The 15,448-nt window shown below is 44.5% G+C and overlaps 1 protein-coding gene across 3 annotated transcripts; it reads left to right on the top strand.

Annotated features, from left to right (window-relative positions):
- Nucleotides 1–432: 432 nt before the first annotated feature.
- Nucleotides 433–15,229, top strand: LOC129845403 (transcription factor AP-4-like). 3 transcript variants are annotated; one of them, XM_055913318.1, is made up of 7 exons: nucleotides 433–1,141; nucleotides 3,219–3,384; nucleotides 6,159–6,257; nucleotides 6,609–6,797; nucleotides 9,830–9,928; nucleotides 11,639–11,794; nucleotides 12,087–15,229. In XM_055913318.1, exons 1-7 carry the CDS (start codon nucleotides 1,053–1,055, stop codon nucleotides 12,237–12,239), a joined length of 951 nt encoding a protein of 316 aa, XP_055769293.1. In that variant the 5' UTR covers nucleotides 433–1,052; the 3' UTR covers nucleotides 12,240–15,229. The 3 variants fall into 3 exon arrangements, with proteins under 3 accessions (XP_055769293.1, XP_055769292.1, XP_055769294.1); XM_055913317.1 differs by having other exon boundaries at nucleotides 434–1,141; nucleotides 3,219–3,426; XM_055913319.1 differs by lacking the exon at nucleotides 9,830–9,928 and having other exon boundaries at nucleotides 434–1,141; nucleotides 3,219–3,426.
- The last annotated feature ends 219 nt before the right edge of the window (nucleotides 15,230–15,448 follow it).

The following is a 15,448-nucleotide window of genomic DNA, read 5'->3' as shown; positions in this document are numbered from 1 at the left end:
CGCAATAGCCTGTCATGCAACATTGTACACAGCAACAGCAGCAAGTGTAACAATTGTTGCAGCAGCGAATGATCAGCCGTGAAATGTACCAACATTGTAACATTGCTACACACGCTTATACTACACACATTTCCGGGTGCAAGGGTACTGCTCCCATTTTGTGGCTCGAGTTCTGTTCTGCTCGCACAGCACGCACCAACAAGGCAGGAGTGGCGATTAGGTAACTCGCCTCCTCTCCTACACCCAAAATGGTGAACGCATTCAGCTGTTCAATGTCAGCCTCTTTCTCTCCGCGCTGTTTCCCTTCGCTCCCCCACTCGAGCCCCCCCCCCCCCCCCCCCCCCACAGTTTGTTGCTGTTTTTGTGAGCCCTGCCAACTCGTCAGCTGATCCCGCTTGTTCGCTTCATAGTGGGAGGAGACCAGTGCCCCTACAACAGACTGGTTTCCTCCGCTCTATCGTTCACATTTCGAAAAACATCGTAGATTTAAAATAACAAAGTGACGCATGCCAAAAAAAATTTTTTTTCCTAATTTACATGGGAAATCCTCATAAAATAGATAATGTCATAATAACTGTAGATTAGGCTACTAGGATTCGAGATATGGCGTCAGTGATCGGTATCACTCAATGGAAACAATTATACATTTGTGGCTATCATTTAATCCACCAGACTCGTGCCTCGCCCCCTCCAGTGTAGATGATTTAAATAATCCTTTGTTTACATGATGCAGTCCCTCTGTCCGCGGAAGGAGGCTTTTGGTAGTGCTGTGTGATTCCTACCAGCTGTTTCCCGCCTTGAAAGACATCCGATCAGCTGCAACTACACACGTACATGCAGAAGGAAAGAGAGAGAGAGATTGAGAGCGCCACACAACGAGGGAACCCTATCAGCTGGAAGTAGAGTAACGTTACAACTCCGACTGCTACCACATAAGGAAATTTCCGAATTATGAAATTATTCTAGATTTATGAACAAGGGAATTTGCAACTGGAACATATTTTGTGCGTTAATTCATTTGAACCGGGGGACACACAACTGGAGAGGAAAGCATGGAGTATTTCATGGTACCAGCACAGAAGGTGCCCTCCTTGCAACATTTTAGGAAAACGGAGAAGGAAGTGATTGGGGGTCTTTGCAGGTGTGTGTGCACTTTTACTATTTCGCATTATTTTATATGATAATTTGTTTAATCTCTGCTTGTGGTGCGCACTTAGCGACTTGTGGCGTGGCAACATGCTTGATTTGATCTGTATGTTATTGTGTACAGTACACGACCCACTGTCAGTGAGCGAGACAATTACCTTTATTGAATATCGATTAAGTACTCATATTATGTAGAAGACGATTCAGTACATTCATATGTAACTTAATTTTACCTTTACTTTAGCGAAATCTAGACATTTAGTAGCTAACAAACATACCCCACGTGGTTACATGCACACCACGCTACTGCTCTTCTGAGAGAACCCTGGCTATTTTGATAATTTCCCAACGGTTACGTTATGTTCTGGATAAGTATACTAATTTACATAGGAGCAAGCGAGGTAGTACATGTATAACAAAGGTGTCGCACCTTTTGTTATGCATGTTTAGCTCACACGTCCTAGAGGGTACTGTTTGTTCAGTTCGTTGGGGAGCGCGCTGAAGTTATTGTGGGCAGTGCGGCCATGCTTGTGCTAAAGTGGTGAGGGATCTGTCGTAGTCTTCCCTCCAGTAACTTCACATTTCCTGATCATTTATGTAAAATTCACGGTGAACGTTTAAGTAATCGCATTTGTGCAACGAATTCGCAGTTTCGCTGGTATTCCTGGCCACATTTTGGTGCACTCTAGTATCGTATGCACTGCGTCTTTTACCCCGCAGCTTAGCCATGCCGCCGCATGTAAGAGGAAGCAGTCGCATTGTTGTAATGGCGGAGGACTCGACTAGTGTTTTTGAACGCAGTAGTGTGGCGTCGCGATACATTCTAAAACAGATTGGACCATTTTAAATTGATTGTGTCGCCGCGAGGCATTCCGCAACCGATTGAGAAATTAATAGTGGTCTTTTTAATTAGGGGGTGTGTATAGTGGAAGGCCAGTCGATACATTTGCAACCTTTAGTAGACAGGGAGGCGGAGATGAAGGATAAAGTGTGGTCTACGCACGTGGTCTGGGACATGTAGTTCTATTTTCGAATTGTGTAAAATTCCAAATGTAGGATTTTGCATAACATTGTCCAAGCGACACTCGATTCTATTTTTTTGGGGTGCACATTTGGTCATAATACATTCTCAAACATGATTTCTCACTTACAAATGTGTATTTATTATGATAATACTTTAATGTTTATTATGTTAATGTTGCTATAATTTGGGGACCCTGTTTAAAGCAACTCATCTAATATACTGTTCCTAGTCTGTCAAGCTATGATGGTTGTATTTGTGACTGGGCTCGCTATTCGCTACCGCCCAGTCGTGATTTGGCAGAGGCTGTGTTTGCTGGCTGGTTTCTGGGTTGTAAGGAAACAGCAGACACGGTCTCTCCCCATCTGTGTCTGCACAATTGTTCCCTGTGTTTGCTCTGAGGCAGCTGAGTCAGTACTGATAAGAGCCTTGCTACTATAAAGCTTCCCAGTGATACTCCCATTAGATACAGAGGACGTGGAAGTTCAATTAGACATTTCCCATCCCAAATGGAATCTGTGTGGGAGCCAGGCTGAACAAATCAGGATGACAAATGCTTTTCTGGTTGGAATTCTCACAGGCTGTGTTCCGTGGGTTCAGAGGTCTGAAACAATGGGGTTTGGCCAGGGGTTCTAGCCGGAAAGTCAGCATTGTGTTGTGCAGTGGGCCTTGTGAAGCGTCTGCTAGGGTGTTATAAGAAAACGGCATCAAAGCCTGTTCTGCACTTTCATGCTGTTTTCTCAGAGCACAGTCAGCTTGGTACGTAGGGAGCATGGCACATGACATGGTTATTACTGTATTTTTAGCATTGAAATTGGACATCACAATGGTTCTGTTTTAAAAGCTCAACAAAGCTTTGTTTTCTGGCTTGTTTTGATAGTTCATACATGGCTGCGCTGTTGCTCACAGTAGGTTCATTCATGTTTTGAGTTTATACTGCATTCAAAACTGACCAATAGAGGTCAACTTGAAGATCTCGCTTGATATCTACTCTGTGGACCTTTGACCCCTATTGTGTAACCTTACGACCTCTTCTCTTCCTCCCCCCCAGCCTGGCGAACATTCCCCTGACCCCCGAGACGGCGCGCGACCAGGAGCGGCGGATCCGCCGGGAGATCGCCAACAGCAACGAGCGGCGGCGCATGCAGAGCATCAACTCCGGCTTCCAATCGCTTAAGACGCTTATCCCCCACAGCGACGGAGAGAAACTCAGCAAGGTGGGTCCGAGAGAGGAAAGGAAGGGAGAGAAACTCAGCAAGGTAGGTCAGACTTTGACTTGTTTATTAGACAATAACAAATTAAAACCGCGTAGCAAACTACAACATACATTAATGAAATTATAAGAGGACACAATAAAGGCAGAAAAGTCCACCACATATTGTGGTCAGCGAGAGAAGGAAATGGAGGGAGAACATTTAGCAAGGTCAGGTGGGAGGGAGTTGGAGAGAGAGATCATACAGACATGGAGATTGGGTTAGTAGGTTAGTCTAGAGAGATTAGGCAGGGAGATTGGGTTAATAGGTTGGTATAGAGAGATCAGACAGACAGGGAGATTGGGTCAGTAGGTTAGTATAGAGAGATCAGACAGACAGGGAGATTGGGTCAGTAGGTTAGTCTAGAGAGATCAGACAGACCGGGAGATTGGGTCAGTAGGTTAGTATAGAAAGATCAGACAGACAGGGAGATTGGGTTAGTAGGTTAGTCTAGAGAGATCACAGACATGGAGATTGGGTTAGTAGGTTAGTCTAGAGAGATCATACAGACAGGGATAGTGGGACAGTAGGTTAAAGTCTATAGAGATCAGGCGGACAGGGAGATTGCCATGTCTGTTCAACTCCCAGTACATATGATTCTAGATATGTACAGTGCTGCTTGAAAGAATGTGAACCCTACAGGGCTTACAAATATTCAAATAAACATATTGTAATGAAACAGCAAGGAGCAGGTCTCGGACCCTCGACCTTCTCGCCCGAGGTCCGGCGCGCTATCGGCTGTGCCGCAAAAGCATGCTCGTGCGGCAGAGTCGATTTCCGCGCTTATAAACCCAGGGTCGTTACACTATAAACCCCAATTCGTAATACAGACATTCCGGGTAAATGACAGAAACCAAAAAATATATATTTTGGAGTAATTGGAGTAACTGTCTCCTATAGCCAGTGATCAGTCTCTGACGTCTGTTTTGGGGGATTTTTGCCCACTCCTTCTTACAGAACTCAGCCAATTGAGTGAGGTTTGAGGGGTTTCTGGCATGAACTGCCCGCTTCAGGTCCTGCCACAGCATCTCGATTGGATTTAGGTCAGGACTTTGACTTGGCCAATCCAAAACACAAATCCTCTTTCTCCTGAGCTATTATTTGGTAGATTTGCTTTAATGCTTTGGGTCTTTGTCTTGTTGGAAGACCCACTTTCGGCCCAGCTTTAGCTCCTTGACTGATGGCGTGATGTTCTGTTCAAGAATATCCTGGTTTACCTCAGAATTCATGGTTCCCTTAATGATGTGGAGTCGTCCCGGTCCAGAGGAGGAAAAGCAGCCCCAGATCTTGACATTCCCATCACCATGCTTGACGTTGGGATAAGGTTATTTTGGTGGTAGACAGTGTTGGGTTTTCGCCAAACATAGCAGTGTTGATTGTGACCAAAATGTCACTTTTGGACTCATCGGTCCAGAGAATAGACTTCCAGAAACCTTCAGGTTTGTCCAGGTGGTCTCTGGCAAAGTTAAGACGGGCAGTTTGGTTCTTTTTTGACAGCAGAGGCTTCTTCCTAGCAACCCTCCCATGAATGGCATTTGGATTCAGTGTTCTTCTTATTGTTGAAGCATGCACAGTTACCTGAGATGCAGCAAGGGAGGTCTGCAAATCTCTAGATGTTATATTTGGGCTGGCTTTTACCAGATTTATTATTGTTCTTGTGGCTCTTGGGGATATTTTGGAAGGGCGTCCACTTCAAGGCTGAGTTGCTGTCATGTTAAATGCTCTCCATTTGCCTCACAGTGGACTGATGGAGCTCAATTCTTTTTGAGATGATTTTATAGCCTTCCCCAGACTGATGTGCTCTCAATACCCTCGTCCTGATGTCCTCTGAGATCTCCTATCCTCTCTGCATGGTGTGCTTTGCATTCACCTGGTTGGGTAACACCAAACTGACCAGGTTTCTTATCTCTATTTATCAGAGTCCCGCCCAAACTCTTTCCTAACGATCTCTCCTTTGATTGGTTCATTTGGTACCTAATTATTTTACCCACCTGAATCTACTTACCTACTTGATTTTACCAATGCAACTTGGGGTTCACTTATTTTTGCACCTGCACTAATTCCTTTTTAATGTTGTTTTTCTGCTACACACATGATTTCCTGTACACCGACATATGGTATCGGTAAATATGAACCTGTTATGTCAGAACAAAAACACCGGTTCTGATCAAATGAAGATTTCATGGAAAAACTCAACAAATCTGTAATAGAACAAGGGGTTCACAAACTTTCAAGCAGACCTGTAACACGTACTGATAAGTTGCTAGTCAAGTCTTCCCTTTGAAGTTGTACAGGCTCTTGTTGCTGCTACAGCACCAGCCAAGAGGCTCTTGTTGCTGCTACAGCACCAGTCAAGAGGCTCTTGTTGCTGCTACAGCACCAGCCAAGAGGCTCTTGTTGCTGCTACAGCACCAGTCAAGAGGCTCTTGTTGCTGCTACAGCACCAGTCAAGAGGCTCTTGTTGCTGCTACAGCACCAGCCAAGAGGCTCTTGTTGCTGCTACAGCACCAGCCAAGAGGCTCTTGTTGCTGCTACAGCACCAGCCAAGAGGCTCTTGTTGCTGCTACAGCACCAGCCAAGAGGCTCTTGTTGCTGCTACAGCACCAGCCAAGAGGCTCTCGTTGCTGCTACAGCACCAGCCAAGAGGCTCTCGTTGCTCCTACAGCACCAGCCAAGAGGCTCTTGTTGCTGCTATGTATAATTGTGTCGTAGTTATAACAGTGTTCACTCCTTTACAGGCGGCCATCTTGCAGCAGACAGCAGAGTACATCTTCGCTCTGGAGCAGGAGAAGACACGGCTACTGCAGCAGAACAGCCAGCTCAAACGCTTCATTCAGGTGAGACAGTCATCATTTGGTGTCACTAGTGTGCACCCCCCCATTTAGTTTGGATAAGCAGTTGTTCCTACCAGCATGTGGCTCTCTAGACACACTACTGTGCTCAGAATCATTGCTTAGTTTTTTAACAATAGTAATCTGGCCTCAGTAGATGAGAAATGTTCTACTCTTCTCAGCATTTAAAATTCTGTTTACTTTCCTGTGTCCATTCCTTAGTTCATAGACTGTTCATCAAACACACTGCAATGGAAGGAATCACCCGTCGAAGTCCAAATCAACCCTATCTTAGTCCTCCATGACTTACTCTCTGACTCTCCCTCCCTCCTTTCGCTCCCTCTCTTGCTCCAACAGGAGTTCAGCGGCTCCTCCCCAAAGAGGAGGCGTGGGGCGGAGGAGAAGGATGAAGGGATCGGTTCCCCAGACATTTTGGAGGAGGAGAAGACGGAGGACCTGCGGAGGGAGATGGTGGAGCTGAGACAGCAGCTGGACAAGGAGCGCTCTGTCCGCATGATGCTGGAGGAGCATTTGAGACAGGAGGAGGTAGGAACAGACCCACAACAAGTAATTGTCAGGAACCACCTTATTCAGGGTTTGCACAGCGTGTTTGAGGTGATTGAAGTACTTGGATTTGGAGCTCAGAAAATCAAGTACTGGAAAACCTTGAGTTGAAAATCATTCATTTCCTCAATTTGGATGTTAAAAAGTGCCTGAAAATATTGTAGGCTATTTATAAACTCTCCTGCTCCAATATAATTATCCAATGATTTCATTTCTGATCGGTTTTTGGGAGAGTTTCCCACCGTTTCAATTGATGGGTGTTGGGCTAGTTTGTTGTGGTAAAACCATTTCATGAGGTCAATAGAATATTGACTTCAACTTGCCCTTCCATTACAAAGGAAATTGTTTTTTTGTTGTTGCTTTCTCGTTTGAAAAACATGATAGGTCAATTATGATTTTTCAACGTCGATACCGATTATTGGAGGACCAAAAAAAGCCATGCCAATTTGTGTGTATGTGTGTGTGTATATATATATATATATATATTTGTAATAATTACAACAATACTGAATGAACATTTCTATTTTAACTTAATATAATACATCAATAAAATCAATTTAGTCTTAAATAAATAATGAAACATGTTCAATTTGGTTTAAATAATGCAAAAACAAAGTGTTGGAGAAGAAAGTAAAAGTGCAATATGTGCCATGTAGGGAAGCTAATGTTTCAGTCTCTTGCTCAGAACATGAGAACATATGAAAGCTGGTGGTTCCTTTTAACACGAATCTTCATTATTCCCAGGTAAGAAGTTTTAGGTTGTAGTTATTATAGGACTATTTCGCTCTATACCATTTATATTTCCTATACCTTTGACTATTGGCTGTTCTTATAGGCACTTTAGTATTGCCAGCCTAATCTTGGGAAGTTGATAGGCTTGAAGTCATAAACAGCGTAATGCTTGAAGCACAGCGAAGAGCTGCTGGCAAATGCAGGAAAGTGCTGTTTGAATGAATGCTTGTGAGCCTGCTGCTGCCTACCACCGCTCAGTCAGTCTGTTCTATCAAATATCAAATCATAGACTTAATTATAATATAATAACACAGAAATACGAGCCGTAGGTCATTAATGTGGTCAAATCCGGAAACTATCACTTCGAAAACCAAACGTTTATTCTTTAAGTGAAATACGGAACCGTTCTGTATTTTATGTAACGGGTGGCATCCATAAGTCTAAATATTGCTGTTACATTGCACAACCTTCAACGTTATGTCATAATTATGTACAATTCTGGCAAATTAATTACGGTCTTTGTTAGGAAGAAATGGTCTTCACACAGTTCGCAACGAGCCAGGCGGCCCAAACTGCTGCATATACCCTGACTCTGCTTGCACAGAACGCAAGAGAAGTGACACAATTTCCCCAGTTAAAAGAAATTCATGTTAGCAGGACAGGCATTGATGTTTATGGTTAGGTGCACATTGGTGCAACGACAGTGCTTTTTTCGCGAATGCACTTGTTAAATAATCACCCGTTTGGCGAAGTAGGCTGTGATTCAATGATAAATTAACAGGCAGCACATCGATTATATGCAACGCAGAACAAGCTAGATAAACTAGTAATATCATCAACCATGTGTAGTTAACTAGTGACTATGTTAAGATTGATTGTTTTTTATAAGATAAGTTTAATGCTAGCTAGCAACTTACCTTGGCTCCTTGCTGCACTCACGAAACAGGTGGTCAGCCTGCCACGCAGTGTCCTCGTTGAGTGCAATGTAATCGGCCATAATCGGTGTCCAAAAATGACGATTACCGATTGTTATGAAAACTTGAAATCGGCCCTAATTGGTCGGCCATTCCGATTAATCGGTCAACCTCTATACAAAACTCTTATACATCTGAAATGGCGAGGGTGAGATTAATGCTACTGTTAGCCTACATGGACAGGGTGAGATTAATGCTACTGTTATCCTACATGGACAGGGTGAGATTAATGCTACTGGTAGCCTACATGGACAGGGTGAGATTAATGCTACTAGTAGCCTACATGGACAGGGTGAGATTAATGCTACTGTTAGCCTACATGGACAGGGTGAGATTAATGCTACTGTTAGCCTACATGGACAGGGTGAGATTAATGCTACTAGTAGCCTACATGGACAGGGTGAGATTAATGCTACTGTTAGCCTACATGGACAGGGTGAGATTAATGCTACTGTTAGCCTACATGGACAGGGTGAGATTAATGCTACTGTTAGCCTACATGGACAGGGTGAGATTAATGCTACTGTTAGCCTACATGGACAGGGTGAGATTAATGTTACTGTTAGCCTACATGGACACTGTGAAATTAATGCTACTGTTAGCCTACATGGACAGGCTTTACCAGTGTGCTTGCATCGCCAACATCTCTACTGGTAGGCTGTAAAATTCATTCTATTTGAATGCCAATGCATGTACCATTGGGAAGGCCTATAAAATGCACCTCATGTTTTAGCATGATAATACACGGCCTCATGTCGCAAGGATCTGTACACAATTCCTGGAAGCTAAAAATGTGTCACCCATTGAGCATGTTTGGGATGCTCTGGATGGACGTGTACAACAGCGTGTTCCAATTCCCGCCAATATACAGCAACTTCGCACAGCCATTGAAGAGGAGTGGGGCAACATTCCATAGGCCACAATCAACAGCCTGATCAACTCTATGAGAAGGAGATGTGTCGCGCTGCATGATGCAAATGGTGGTCACACCAAATACGGACTGGTTTTCTGATCTACGCCCCTACCTTTTTCCCCAACAGATTTATATCTGTATTCCCAATCATGTGAAATCCATAAATTAGGGCCTAATTATTTTATCTCAATTGACTGATTTCCTTATACTCAGTAGTCTTTATAATTGTAGCATGTTGCGTTTATATTTATGTTCAGTATATAGAGACCAATCCAAGGCTTTAATGACCATACTCATTAGCAATGTTGCGCAGAGATAATAGATATGACGGTGCATATTCAGTAATGGCCGTGTTATTGTCTCCAGTCTGAGTCCTACCTCTGTTAACCACTCAGGTCTGCTGTGTTGTGGTTGGTGGTACTCAGCCTGAACATGTGTTAGGAACTCACTCCGAGCAGCAGGAGAGAGCCAGCACCCCAGCCCACTGCCCACAGGTGAGACTGAGAGACATACAATCACACTTGCATATCAATACACACACACATGTTCAGAGGACGCACACATACACACACTACTGATGTGACATACATTATTGTCTCCAGAGGCACCAGGAAGACTCTAAATCGCCACAGTGAAAACGATTCAACACAACACCCATCTGAGAATAACATATAGCTGAGCTCAACGTTTACCGCGGTCAACAGCTCTGACACATTTACGGTCGACTCACCATTACCGGCACACAGATCACTACGCTTCAGTCACGTCCTCGAGAGCCCGGGAATCATTCTAGTCCCATATTTTTGTTGTTATTGCTTTTTCCTGATTCTGTTTTGCTCTCAAAATAACAAAACATTTGAATAGAAAAACAACACAACTGGATGTTATAAGTCCACAATAATGCTTAGACCACACCAGGAGACAGCTTTTGAGGTGTGGAAAAAAGAAAGGTTGATTTTGGGGTGTAGTTACACTTTAATTGAGCTGCACACCAGCCAGAGACTGTTGTTTGTGTAGCAGTGTTTCTGTAGCGCTCATTTGGTGACAGAGTTTACAAAACCAATGTCCACTCGATTGATGCAAATAATCATGATATCATTCTGCCAGGTAGGCATAGGCCACATTTGTAGTTAACATTTATTTGATAAGGTTTTGGGGAACCTTGTCCATCTACCAGGAGACGGTTGTCATGACATTAGCATCATCACTATCGGCTACACGAAGTGGTAGACAAACGTGCACACACAGACAGGGGCATTCCTGTGCTGTTGCCTCTTCAGAAAGTTGAAGGAAAATACGAATCACTGATGCATTTTGTTCATTTTATATGGCCCTAGAAATCCAGTCTCTGCTGTGACGGTCTCTCCCTCACGGTGGCATCTCAGGTTGAATAGGGAGCAACATGATGTCACTAGGGCTCAGGCTGGAGAATATGTAGTGAGAGGAACATAGTAAGGTCTATGGTAGTTGTTTTGTTGTTCACCAGAGGGCAGCAGAAGCTCCTAGGAAAGAGGTGTTGGGAGATGAGTCTGCTGATGTATTTTCTTGTTATTAAATAATAAAGCTTGGATATAATCTGTTAGTCATCACGTGGCGTTTTAGGATGACTGAACCAAATGGCTTGCTCTTTCTACAAATGCACTTTTCACTGAGTGCGAGTGTCAACCCGTGTGTTTTCGGGGATCGGTTTGGGCAAGGAGAGGTGCAGAATCACTCATCTTGATCCCATGAATACAGTGCATTCAGAAAGTATTCAGACCCCTGGACCTTTTCACATTTTGTTACGTTACAGCATTATTCTAAAATTGATTAAATGTATTATTTTACTCATCAATCTACACAATAAGGACATAACGAAACAGGTTTTGAGAAATTTTAGCAAATGTATTGAAAATAAGCAACTGAAATATTATATTTACATAAGTATTCAGACCCTTTACTCAGTGCTTTGTTGAAGCACCTGTTTTTTCTTTGTCATTACGGGATATTATGTGTAGATTGGTGAGGTGGGCGAACAATTTAATCAATTTTAGAATAAGGCTTTAACGTAACAAAATGTGGAAAAGGTCAAGGGGTCTGAATACGCTGTAGTCATTTGGGATGCAAGGTGGTTTGTGATTCTGTGCAGTCTGACTCTAATGTTGTCCATCTCTAACATTCACAACGTTTATCTGTGTGACCTCTTCATCCTCCTGTCCCTCCAGGTGCTGGCCCCCAGGTCGCCCCCCGCCCCCACCCACCACCCCACGGTCATCGTCCCAGCTCCGCCTCCCCATCACGTCACCGTGGTAACCATGGGCCCGGCCTCTGTCATCAACACAGCCTCCACGTCTCGCCAGAACCTGGACACCATTGTGCAGGTGAGCCAAAGAAGAACACTAGTGGAGAAATTGTAGTTGTATCAAACGCAGGGAGAAAAAATGGCGCTCTCTGTATTTATGCAACTGTTATCTTTGGTATGCTGCAGATAGATTTTTCTTTAGTCAGTTTGTAAAACATTTGGTAGTTCTATGGAAAGTGTCCATAAAAAGTGGCAATTGTCAGTGCATTTCCACATGTGAACACCAGATGGTGGTGAAGTCACTGTGTCTGCCACTGCTGTTTGTCACTCACTCTGCTTCCCCCCATATCTGTCTCTCCCTCCATCTCCAGGCCATCCAGCACATTGAGAGCATCCAGGAGAGGGTGGGGGAGGAGGAGCAGCGCCGGGCGGTGATCGTCACCCAGGGACGCGCCCTCACAGACACAGCTGGGTCCGACACGGCGTCCGACAGCGAGGGACCAGAGGACTGCTCACTGCCCTGAGGCCTCCCATCACACACAGGGGCCACGAGAGGGGGCCCCATACAACACCCACAATACTCTGATTATATGGCCATTTATTAGGTTGGATAGACGGATCAGACTCACACACACACTGAACTAGGATAGTCTACTGTAACCGGATAATTACACACGCACACTTCTTTCTGTCTCTCTTTTCTGCTTTCTTGCTTTTTCTCAAACCGGACAAAAAAAATCAGTAGAAAGGTGATGGGTTGACCTGACAGTTCCACATAGCTCAAGCAGCCAGCAGCCTTCCCAACGGTCACGACGCACCCATCCAACCCACTCCCTCTCTGGGTCTGGCTTCTCCAGAGGGCTGCCTGAGGATGGAAGTGTCACACCCAGGTCCAGCCCGGTCCCTTGGCTCAGTTGGCCAATGGAGACTCTTTCTCACCTTCTCCAAATCCAACTAAGCAACTTATGCCCAGCGAGCAGGAGAGCGCGCCTGGACAGGACAGGTGTACCCCAACCAGCAGCACAGCCGTCCCAGGCGACCCCACACCCCCCCCATACGAGAGATTATTTCTCCAAGAAGTCTTCTACTTCCTGTATCTCTTCACCATATTTCTGCCCAGTGGGATCTCCCCTGAGCGATGAGACACTGTGAGCATTCAAAGACACTTTCTGAATCAGTTCTAACACACCTTTTTGGCTCCTTAGTAAGAGAAAATGTTGTTGTTTTTCTGTTGTACTTTACAAAGAATTTGTAAGAGTTTGTGTTACAGGTTTTCTTTTTGATCTTGTGCTCTGCTCGGGGGCTCTGGATGATAAATCACAGGGATTGTACTGAAACGTGACAACACAGAAAATGCCCATATTGACGCAGCTAGAGGTCTGTTCATTTCAGTGGTGCTTACTATGGAAAGAGAAGGAGTGCACTTACGGTTCCCTCTGTCTCTCTTTGCGCCATCACACGTTTTACTGGGCTGGGTTCCCAGTAGACATTTCTGTAGGCGACACTCTCCCCTAACTACAAACACGTATGTTGGTTGCATCAGTAGTACAGATGAAAACCTGTAACACTGATTCACCCTTTTGTCTGTTGCTTCTGACATTTTGGCATCTAGCTTGTTGAATAAGCTAATCGATGGGTACGCCGTGAGTTTTTAAAACCCTTGGTGTGTTTTTGCTGTTGTACACATAGGATAGGCTGGTGTATCCAGCTCCACGCTGTAATTAGGTGGGTTGTGTCCGGGGTTAGGAAAGCCCTGTATTTGGGACAGGCCTCTGTTTGATATTGTAGGAGAACACACACACCCCCCCTGTGCAATTAATGGTCCCATCATCTGATAAAGCTCCTCCCATCATCTGATAAAGCTCCTCCCATCATTTGTCCCTGAGTTTTGGAAACGTCTCTGATGTTTGTGAGTTCAGAACCTTAACGGCCAATGATATTGGTTGACTGAGCATTTGACTATGTATTCACTAATAGGAACAAGCGTCCTGAGGGGGGGCAGGTGTCTGTGGTATCACCATACTACTCAGCATCGTGAAACTTGGCTTGGTATCACGTCATAATGTTGATATTGTGACAACCCCACTCTGAAAATAGGCACCTTTTCTTGTGGTTTCCACAGATTTCTAGCATGTCTCTCTGCAAAAACATGTTTTGGGCCCCCATCCCTCAGGCAGGGATGCTAACTGGTATTGTCTGTTTTTATTATTGTGCTTTTGGGCATGTATCATTCTCTCTGTGAAGTCTGTCTATGATGGTTTTGTTGTGCCCCAGATAGGACAGTGGTTTTACAGGGAACACAGACACTTTTTCAAAAGCCTGATTCTGTGCAGATTGTCAGATCCTTACAATACTTACAGAAATTGTGGAGAATATGCCCATGTGGATTGCACCCAGGATAACACGCTGCCTGGGGTGTGTGGAGAGAGCGAAGGGGGCAGCGGTTTGCCATAACACAGCTTCTAATGTGCAGGGTAGGCACTGTGAGGCCAGCCTTAACTCAACCCTGGAGTCAGAGCGAGAAAGAGGTAGAGGCTGGCTACACCTATAGGGAAAGACTGAACATTGTTCAATAGGAGTGATACTGTAAACCTTTTTGTCCAGAACCTCCCAATATAAATACGCTTATGCTTTGTTTTAGTGTGCTGTGGTTTCCAAGAAGAGATGTGGATGCATTGTTTTTAGACATTCCAGAAGATTCCACCAGTACCTTTAGCATCTTTAACTGGCACTTTTCAAGAGCAAAAAGCAACGGTTTTGTCCGAGGTTATTTTTGGCCACAATACGGCCAAACGCAAAGGAATCGTTTTTTATGTAAAATTATTTGATGGCAAATTGGATTGATTTGTTGATTGTCCCTTATGTCTTCCCATTGAGTGTAGAGGGAGTCCTTTACTGCTGGACAGATGAGACGCATCTCCCTCCTATCCTTCCTTCTTGGTATTTACAGTGGATTCACACTGGCCACGTTCAAGGCCACTTCACTGCAGTCACATGCCAGAACCTCACAATGCCTGGATAGGTGTTTTTGTATCAGCTTACCACAAAATGATACCGCCAACTGATGCCCGACTGGAAAGTCAGTGAGGTGGCACGCAACCACAGGTTGCTGCGTGCAGTGCGACTGCAATGTAGTCAGCCTGGAACGCGACCACTGTGTTCACCCAGGAAGAAAACCAACTTAGCCATGTTGAGTTCCATTATTTGGAAATGGTCAGTGATTCTTGAGGTGTGCCCTCTTATAAACCTTGTAATCTGGATCGGAGGGGGCAGTCCTCCGAGACAGTCCTATTGATTGCTGAACAAAATGTTATTTTTTTTGTTTGGTTACGCTTTATGCTATGTCCTTAGAAACCTTTTCGTACCCCTTTTCAGTACCTGTCTTCAAACATTTCCTCTGCTGATGCCAGCACTGTCCCATAGATTTTTGTGTGTATCTTCTATACGATATCTCTGTTAGATACATAACAGTTTGCCTGTGAGGTGGTCAGGGAGGGGGTCAGTGAATGGGGGGGGGGGGGGGGTTACGATTCTAAAGCACTTACTGTACTATATATGGGAGAGGGTTCCTCTTATTTTTCTAAAAGGGGGCCTCACCTCGGCTGAAGCTCTTGATATGTTGTGAGACTAAAAGCACCCAGCTGTGTATTTCCCCCTTTCCCTGTGTGTATTCATATACCCTGGGTGTATTCATTAGGCACCAAACGGAAGAAAATGGACTGAAACAGGGAGA

The sequence above is a fragment of the Salvelinus fontinalis genome, unplaced genomic scaffold, assembly GCF_029448725.1.
Source record: "Salvelinus fontinalis isolate EN_2023a unplaced genomic scaffold, ASM2944872v1 scaffold_0298, whole genome shotgun sequence".
Lineage (NCBI taxonomy): Eukaryota > Metazoa > Chordata > Actinopteri > Salmoniformes > Salmonidae > Salvelinus > Salvelinus fontinalis.
Note: the sequence above shows the minus strand (reverse complement) of the source record. Positions and strands in the feature narration are given on the sequence as shown.